The 9,490-nt window shown below is 38.1% G+C and overlaps 1 protein-coding gene across 1 annotated transcript in view; it reads left to right on the forward strand.

Annotated features, from left to right (window-relative positions):
- LOC126175880 (ribosome maturation protein SBDS) overlaps nucleotides 1-9,490 on the forward strand; it is a 57,993-nt gene that overhangs the window by 47,626 nt on the left and 877 nt on the right. The window contains exon 4 of the mRNA XM_049922925.1: nucleotides 8,020-8,187. Within this exon, the coding sequence (XP_049778882.1) occupies nucleotides 8,020-8,187 (168 nt within the window). The remainder of the gene's footprint in view (nucleotides 1-8,019; nucleotides 8,188-9,490) is intronic.

Consider the following 9,490-nt stretch of genomic DNA (forward strand, 5'->3'; position numbering starts at 1 on the left):
TGATTTTATTGACTGATTGCTGTTCATTAGCAACTACTGCTAACCACTTTGGGCAGTTATTACTATTATTTCCCAAGATGTTAACAACGATTTCTGACTGCAGTTGCATGAAATTGAAAACTTACTTATCCATGAAAAATACCCAAAAAAAATCTTTTACTAAATCTTGCTCTGTTAAGTACTGTCTTTCAAATTATTGCTTACTAGATTTGAGCACCTCTGTGAATTGTAGTCTTGCAAATATTGAAATTTTAATTACCATATTTCTCTCATAAAACGCGACAGTAGTTTCTCAATCATCAGGAATCTTTCAGATCATCAGTAGTGGATAGGATGGATTCTACTTAGGTATTTTGTCTTAGGTAAAACTGAAGGTTAACACTTTCATTTAACTCGGTGTTATTGGAAACAAAATGAACTATGTTGCTGGTGAGCTGTGTACAAGACTGTCGAAGTAATTACTTGGATCTTACTTCAGGTTGAGATGTCGTCAGTGCAATGTAAGGCATTATTCATTGACAATGTGTGACACAGGCTCTTCTTGTAGCTCCATAACAAATGAAATTGGACCCACGGTACTCTTCATGTTGCTCTGGATCCTCCTGCAGTAATTACACTGTGCCCATTTAGTGCTACATACTTCTAATTATTTGCTGAGCCATTTCATACTTCAACACCACTGTGTTAGGCACATTTCTCAACAAAAATCCACTGCATGATCCCACTCGAGGGTCCCTCTCAACACTCTCCTACATTTTCCCCTGCACTTCACTGAACTACTGGCATGCCCAGTGACAATGCAACTGCTAATTCAATATACTCTCTGACAATATCGTATTGCCCTGGCAAAGTCAGAGTTTCTACTTACAGAAGCTTACAACTAACAATTATTTTACTTTACAATGAGGAAATATTATACACTTATTTATAAACTTTGGTTCATAAAAAAAGTACATCCAAAAGCAAAATTCCAAGGAAAAATTTTCGTAGCACACGGAGGTGGTGTGTTACAAAGTGGAATTTCATAATGATTATTAAGTTCATGAGTAAACAGCGCCAAACTGTCATAGATATTACTTTCAAAGATGGATATGAAAGAGGAGTTGTTAGATCGGTAATATACCAACATATTCCTTTGTCAAAGTTGATATGTCAAATATTCATGTCAAAGAAATTTGATGGTGTAATAGGGAACTTAGTCAAATCTCACTTGTCTTCAAATAAATATAAGCAAATATAGAGCCTCACTGTAGGTGTAATCATAAAAGTCATTTGTCTTCTGTTCACTGCAGTGTGAAACGTAACTTCTTGGAGCGCTGGCATCGCTACAGCAATCTGCGGTCTCTGTAGTGTGTTTGTAAACATCATTTAAAAGTTGGCATGTTCCTTCATATACAGGGTGGTCCATTGATAGTGACCGTGCCAAATATCTCACGAAAAAACTACAAAGAACGAAACTCATCTAGCTTGAAGGGGGAAACCAGATGGTGCTACGGTTGTCCCGCTAGATGGCACTGCTATAGGTCAAACAAATATCAACTGCGTTTTTTAAAATAGGAACCCTCATTTTTTATTACATATTCATGTAGTACGTAAACAAATATGAATGTTTTAAGTTGGACCAATTTTTTTGCTTTGTGATAGATGGCGCTGTAATAGTCACAAACATATAAGTACGTGGTATCACGTAACATTCCGCCAGTGCGAACGGTATTTGCTTCATGATACATTACACATGCGGACGGTATTTGCTTCATGATACATTACACGTGTTAAAATGGACTGTTTAACAATTGCGGAAAAGATCGATATCGTGTTGATGTATGGCTATTGTGATCAAAATGCCCGATGGGCGTGTGCTATGTATGCTGCTCAGTATCCTGGACATCATCATCCAAGCGTCTGGACCGTTCGTCGGATAGTTACGTTATTTAAGGAAACAGGAAGTGTTCAGCCACATGTGAAACGTCAACAACGATCTGCAACAAATGATGATGCCCCTAGTAGGTGTTTTAGCTGTTGTCGCGGCTAATCCGCACATCAGTAGCAGACAAATTGCGTGAGAATCGGGAATTTCAAAAACGTCGGTGTTGAGAATGCTACATCAACATCGATTGCACCTGTACCATATTTCTATGTACCAGGAATTGCATGGCGATGACTTTGAATGTCGTGTACAGTTCTGCCACTGGGCAAAAGAGAAATTACGAGACAATGACAGATTTTTTGCATGCGTTCTATTTAGTGACGAAGTGTCATTCACCAACAGCGGTAACGTAAACCGGCATAATATGCACTATTGGACAAAGGGAAATCCATGATGGCTGCGACAGGTGGAACATCAGCGACCTTGGCAGGTTAATGTATGGTGCGGCATTATGGGAGGAAGGATAATTGTCCCCTATTTTATCAATTGCAATCTAAATGGTGCAATGTATGCTGATTTCCTATGTAATGTTCTACCAATGATACTACAAGATGTTTCACTGCATGACAGAATGGCTATGCACTTCCAACAAGATGGATGTCCGGCACAAAGCTTGCGTGCGGTTGAATCAGTATTGAATAGCATATTTCATGACAGGTGGATTGGTCGTCGAAGCACTATACCATGGCCTGCACGTTCACCAGATCTGACGTCCACGGATTTATTTCTGTGGCGAAAATTGAAGGATATTTTCTATTGAGATCCACCGACAACGCCTGACAAGATGCGTCAGCGCATTGTCAATGCATGTGCGAACATTACGGAAGGCGAACTACTCGCTGTTGAGAGGAATGTCGTTACACATATTGCCAAATGCATTGAGGTTGTTGGACATAATTTTTGCTTTTATTGAATTAATGTGGTATTTACAGGTAATCACGCTGTAACAGCATGCGTTCCAGAAATTGTGTGTTCACAAAGGTACATGTATCACATTGGAATAACCGAACTAAAATGTTCAAACATACCTACATTCTGTATTTTAATTTAAAAAAACCTACCTGTTACCAACTGTTCGTCTAAAATAGTGAGCCATATGTCTGTGACTATTACAGCGCCATCTATCACAAAGCGAAAAAAGTGGTCTAACTAAAACATTCATATTTCTTTACGTATTACACGAATATGTAATAAAAAATAATGGAGGTTCCTATTTAAAATAACGCAGTTGATATCCGTTTGACCTATGGCAGCGCCATCTAGTGGGCCACCCGTAGCGCCATCTGGTTTCCCCCTTCAAGCTAGACACGTTTCATTCTTTGTAGTTTTTTGTTTGACGCTTATTTCTTGAAATATTTGGCCCGGTCATGATCAGAGGACCACCCTGTGTGTGTGTGTGTGTGTGTGTGTGTGTGTGTGAGTGAAGGTGAAATATGCTGCAGGTGACTTCATAACCACAATCACAGCAACAGCCCTCCACCTTTACATCTGGTAACATCCAGGCAGCTTTTCAGCAGCCGAAATAGAGGATGTGGTCACAGTCTAAAATAAAAGAGTCTTTCTTAGCTGTCCATTCTACTTTGTTTATTTTTGAACTTTGGATGCTACAAGTTAGAAAGTACTTCATCTGTTTTGTACTTCTTATTAATTTTGTAGTAGTTGGAACGCTAATTCCATTATAGTATTCAAAAATAAAAGTAGTTCTTATTGCCCATATAGTGTACTAAACATTTATTTACCTTCACATATTCCCCCTTGCTTTATGAAGTGCTTCACACATTTCTGTGGAATTATTTTGGTTAATGTCCAATGTGATATTTAAGTACTGTGTTGCAAATTAGAGTAGCTCTCTCCTGTATCAAGAAATCGCAGTGTGACAGTTTGCTTGTCGTCTGCACATATAGCATTTCGAAACCACTTTACTGAGCAAATACTGAAATATGATCTCATCCACTAATAAGTAACATAAAAACTTGACGTCCTCCAGTTGCAGCTCTCTCAACAAATTTTGCTGAATGCTTTTATTGTCCCGACGAAATACCTGTGGCTTCATCCAAGTATGTTTCCTTTTTTTCTGCTGCTTTTCTTCCAAATATACACACGATGCAATTGTGGTAAAAGCAACTGCAGTGCATAATAACAAGTTGTTGAAAAATATGATGACAGTGTAATACCGCATTTGTCAGTAGCTAATTTTAGTCTTCAGTTGATAGTCCCAGTTGGAAATTTTGTGAAGCATTAGTGTACTGCAGATTATTTTTCTACGGCAAGTTGCAATGAAGAGATATATAGTGGAACTTTGATTTGAAGTTATCTGATTTTTTGTTTTTTGCAATTCCACACTATAAATTCGTATCCCGTATGAAAAACGCATAAGATCAGTGCTAAAAATTCCTTAATTTTACATTTATTCCTAGTAAGATTTACTTTGACTCTGCATTTATGACTTAGTTCCGTTTTCTTCCTATTGACAATTGATGTGAATTAATGGGTTATAAATGGCAGAAAAGACAGACGGCTCGGACCGTGGGTGGTGGAGGAATATTTTAGGCCATTGGGGAGACACGAGAGAGGGAATGCTGATGTAACCCACAATCGGCACTGCCAACACAACTTACAACATTTAGCTTCACCACACACACATATACAATTACTGTTAGGTTGCGGCAGCAATGGAGATACAGGAAAGTTGACATGATGTGTTCTGGACTGGGCCAATATGTGAAGAAGGGACCCAGCCGTCATGTTTTCTTGCACTCACTATGAAACATGTCCCTAATTTTTAACTGACACAATGATGATACACAACGGTGGCATGCTTTATCACACAACTGCTTTACAAGCATTACATCGGTACTACATGTATCTGGTTGTTACATAATGGACTCCAGGAAGACCTCGGCAGCTTTAGCACCAGCAGTGTGAGAACTCTCCAAGCTCTCTCATCCTGTGTCCTCTTCTTCATCACCTTCATCATTACTTTCTTGCACGCCTTTGATTATTTCTTCATCTGTCAAAGTTTGGTCCGTATCACAGTTTCCTCATTCAGCCACTTAGTAACATCTTCATCATCCATTTCTCCTCCTCCTGGAAGGTTGTAGAACCGCTCTCCACTTTATCCCATGCTTCGGCTGCTTGGAAAACATCATCATGTATGTTAATTGCTTTCCATGCCTTCAGCATAGTCTCGATAATCATTTTCACTTTTGTTCAGCAAGGAGATGACAAGTGAATGTTGATAACGTTTAATTGATTCCAAAATTCCCTGGTCCATGGGCCGAATGAGGGCTGTCACATTGGGTGGGAGTGCTTGTATACCATCAGACTTCAGTGAAATATCAGAAGGATGACTGGGAGCATTGTTATTATAAGGATAGCTTTCAGGGTTCGATTCCCGGCTGGGTCGGAGATTTTCTCCACTCAGGGACTGGGTGTTGTGTTGTCCTAATCATCATCATTTCATCCCCATCGACGCGCAAGTCGCCGAAGTGGCGTCAAATCGAAAGACCTGCACCAGGCGAACGGTCTACCCAATGGGAGGCCTTAGCCGCACGACATTTCATTTCATTTCATTGGATGCTTTTTCTTCTTTCGCTCTTTTCTCACTGGTGTCAGTCCATCTACACTTTCTTCTGAGCGCAGTACTGCACGGGTATGAGTATTTATGTCAGTGTGTTGAAAACAACGTGGATTTGGCATTTTCCATCACCGTAGACGGTAGTTTATGACTCCCATTTGCATTATAACATGCCATTAATGTTACACACTGTTTCTGTTGCTTGTAACCACAAGCTTCCTTCTCGTTCTTGGCAGGTATTGTTTGCGAAGGAAGCATCTTGTAAAATTTTCCTGTTTCATCAGCATTACGCAAGGCATCAGCAATTAAATCTTCTTCCTCTATTATCTTCCATATCTTGCTTACAGACTCAGCAGCATCCTTATCGTTAGCTGAGCGACTTTCCCCGGTGACGGTCAGCTTCCAAATGCCATGTCTTTTTTTTTTTTCCCCAGTTTGATAGCCAATCTTGCTGCAAACACTACCACCAAGTTGTTTGTTAAATGCAGCTGGTTTTTCCTTTATAATTGGGCCACTGACTGGAATTCCTTTACTGTGTTGTTGTATGAACCATCTATAAACAGATACATACAGTTCCTCATTCTCACTCTTTCGCATAACCTTCCATTTTCTCAACTCACTATCCGCTTGTCTTGAGTACTGTTGAATAACATCATCTTTCTTTTTGATGTAATAAGTTAAATTAACTACTTATCAAAAATTTCAAGTTTCTGCTTGAGGTCTAGGTAATGTGTTTCCTTTTAAAAGATACGATTCCGAACTGTAAACAAAGCTACAGTTTCAAATACAGCAGATAAAGCATTGTTTCACATGATAATTCATTGTGCACATGCTTTTTTGGATATGCTCCAGGTTACTGAGAGGCCAGACTACTGAGGGCCAGATTAGCGAGAGTCTAGTATATTACTAGACAATAAAAATAATTTTCATTGTTATTCGGCACGTAGCAAAAAAATGACGAGACAAAGGATAAAGGAACAAGAGCTATGTACTGCATTCTACACACAGTCTTATGTTTTTCCAAGCACATATTTTCTCAATAAAATAAATTTGTATTTTCTATTTCAGCTCTCAAGAGTGAACAATTTACCACATGACCTTTGACAAGAACTTCCACTCTGAATTTTGCTTTGGTCATTAATAAACCCTATTGTCATTGCTTTTTCCTACATTTCATTACTATATTTTGATTTTTCTATGAGAAGGATAATCCTCATAACCTTACGTTCACCATTCAGATGCCAAACTCCACTGCTGGCATGTATATTAAAATGACTACTCAAAACAGCCAAGACTCAGTAAGGGCATAAAATGCCAGAGGCCTTGCAGTAGATGCATTTGCCTCGAGTAGTCAGTTGATACAAGAAAGTCAACCATATAAAAGGGATTAACTGAGCTCGCCTGCTGGATACACTGCAGGTCGCTGTGCTCGCATCACCAGAGTATGCAGCACTGCCATTGGCTACAGTAGGAACACACACATCCTCACATGTTGGATTCTGATGCCTTTTGATTTAATTCACCTTGTTCAACAATTTTTGATTTTTTCTGGGTGAGAAGAAAGGAAAGATGTTTAAAAAATGTAATCATTTAGGCCAGTTATACATGGTTTTCCTCAATTCTGCATTTTCCTTGGTTTTGCATTGTCTGGAACGCATGAAAACGTAAAATAAGGGTTTCGATGGAGCATGAGGGGACCCTGGTATTTCCTTTGTGTAAATTTAAAGCCGTTATAATGGTGAGTTGTGCTTGTATATAAACAAAATGGCAAGAAATGTGACTTTGCTTTAGCCATCACATTGGGCATAACACACAAGAACTGGCACATTTTATGTCTGCCGTAGTTCTACTGACTTTTTGTCTCTCTCTCTCAGACACACAAACACACGCCTAATATGGCTGATAAAACTTACAGAAATGAAAGTAACTGTGTTATCTTCATTTTTATCATGAATAAATAAATTTGTTTAAAATCAGGTCTCATACATGCGTATCATTTATTTTCTTGGTATTTTTATAAAAATCATGGTGATGCTTTACACAGTTGAAGCAGCTGCATGTTTGACATTTGCCAGATATATGATGTAACAGAAAGGTTAGCTGTAGTGTAATGACAAATATCAATAGATACTTTGTGGCTTAGGAAATAATGTGTAATTTTTCTTATGTGTAGTCGCTGTACAACATTCATCTCCTGTTGGATATAAAGACAGGTAGCACTGGAAATACTATTAAAATGGTGAATTAATGTAAATCAGATGAAAGAACATACATTGATCAAGCTTGGATCTGTGCATAATAGCTTTCCAGAATTGGTGGTTAAACTGCTGAGATATGATGATAGGGGTATTCCTATTGATTTCTGTAGCTTTAGTTCTAGGAAATATATGTTTTATAGTGACATTTAGTGCATTAATTATTAATACATAAACCAAAATGTTAGGGATTTTCAATTACAAAGATTTCAGGACACATTGAGCCATAGTATTCTAATATAAAAATTCACACATTACAGGCACTTGATGTAATACCACAGCTCAAAGCGACAATTCCACTCGAGAGAGCACAAATGAGGTTGCGCATTGTAGCGTCTGGTAAAGAAGCTAGGAAGTTGAGAGACAAAATTGCAAGCCTGAGTAGTAATGTAGAGAGTGAAGATTGGACTGATGGTCAGTTAAATATGGTAAGTATTAGCATACATAAAGTTTCATATAGAGGGCTATGTTGGATAAACTGTACGAGTAAGGTCTTCCAGCCTTCATTGCAGTGTTCTACTAATTGTTCAAGAAACCCTGCATACCTTCTTCTAATAATGTCTCATTGTCCCCATTGTAGTTCTCCACAAGTTTTTGGGACCGCTGTTGCAGCTACAACTGTAATGTTCCAAAAATTTGCTTCACAAAAAAAAGGGAAACCATCACATTTAGTTGTGCAAATGAAACAAACACTTCTGTCTGACAATATAACACAATCAGTATAATGATCGTGAAGTATGAAATGCTGTCTTCAACGCCACTTCTGTCATTCCATCCAATTCTTTTAAGATCAAATTAACATTTCCTGAGACAAGATTATAATTTATGTACTTTCACTTACATGAAAAGAATTAGCCCATTTGATCATGAGTGATACCTGTTTAGAACTAAACAGATTCTGTCTCCAGCTTTCCTCTGTAGGGTGAAGTTTTGTGATCTCTCTGAGGATACCTATCATAGTGATCCATTTATTTGATTTTCTTTGTCAAATTAATTTATAACGAGATTGTTTTTCTTAAGTAAAACATTAAATATCACTGGACATCATGCTTCTTGGTGCCAATTCTGGTATGGGAGTTCCTTCGATCTGCTGTCACAGGACAGACTACCCTGCTGCAAAGATCTTCCGCATGCTGAGTCTTAATGTATGTGACCACCTGTCGTTTATGGAGTGGGTAACCTGCCTCCAACTTGCACAGCTATATCACCAAACACAACTGTGTATATATGTCAAAGGATGACCTACATTGTGGCATAAATGCCATACAATGACTTTTAATGAAATAAACATTTGCTATAGCATTACTTGTTAGTGATTACTCCACATTCAGCTAGGACTAAAAACCTTTTTCCAACACAGTTACTGCAAATAAATTTAAAATATTTGTATAATTAAAAAATTGATACTACATACAGTCTGAACTATCGTTGAGGTTTGTTACATTTACTCTTAAGTCAATACAGATGGGTACACTTGCTGTCAAGCAGCATGATACTGCTAGAAAGTACATTGAAATTAATGAAACTTGTTCAAATATGGTTATGTAAATAAATAATTATTATTATTATTTTTGAGAATAACAAATTCACACACACAACGCATGAAGTTTGGCATGTGCACGCAGTAGGTAGGCATGGTCAAGCAATGAAAATCAATGCAGTTCACTTTTCCTTACACAAGTCCACAACAGATTATTACAAATCACCCTGATCTGCTTTGGCAACAAAGTG

Source organism: Schistocerca cancellata, chromosome 1 (genome assembly GCF_023864275.1).
Source record: "Schistocerca cancellata isolate TAMUIC-IGC-003103 chromosome 1, iqSchCanc2.1, whole genome shotgun sequence".
Classification (NCBI taxonomy): Eukaryota; Metazoa; Arthropoda; class Insecta; order Orthoptera; family Acrididae; genus Schistocerca; species Schistocerca cancellata.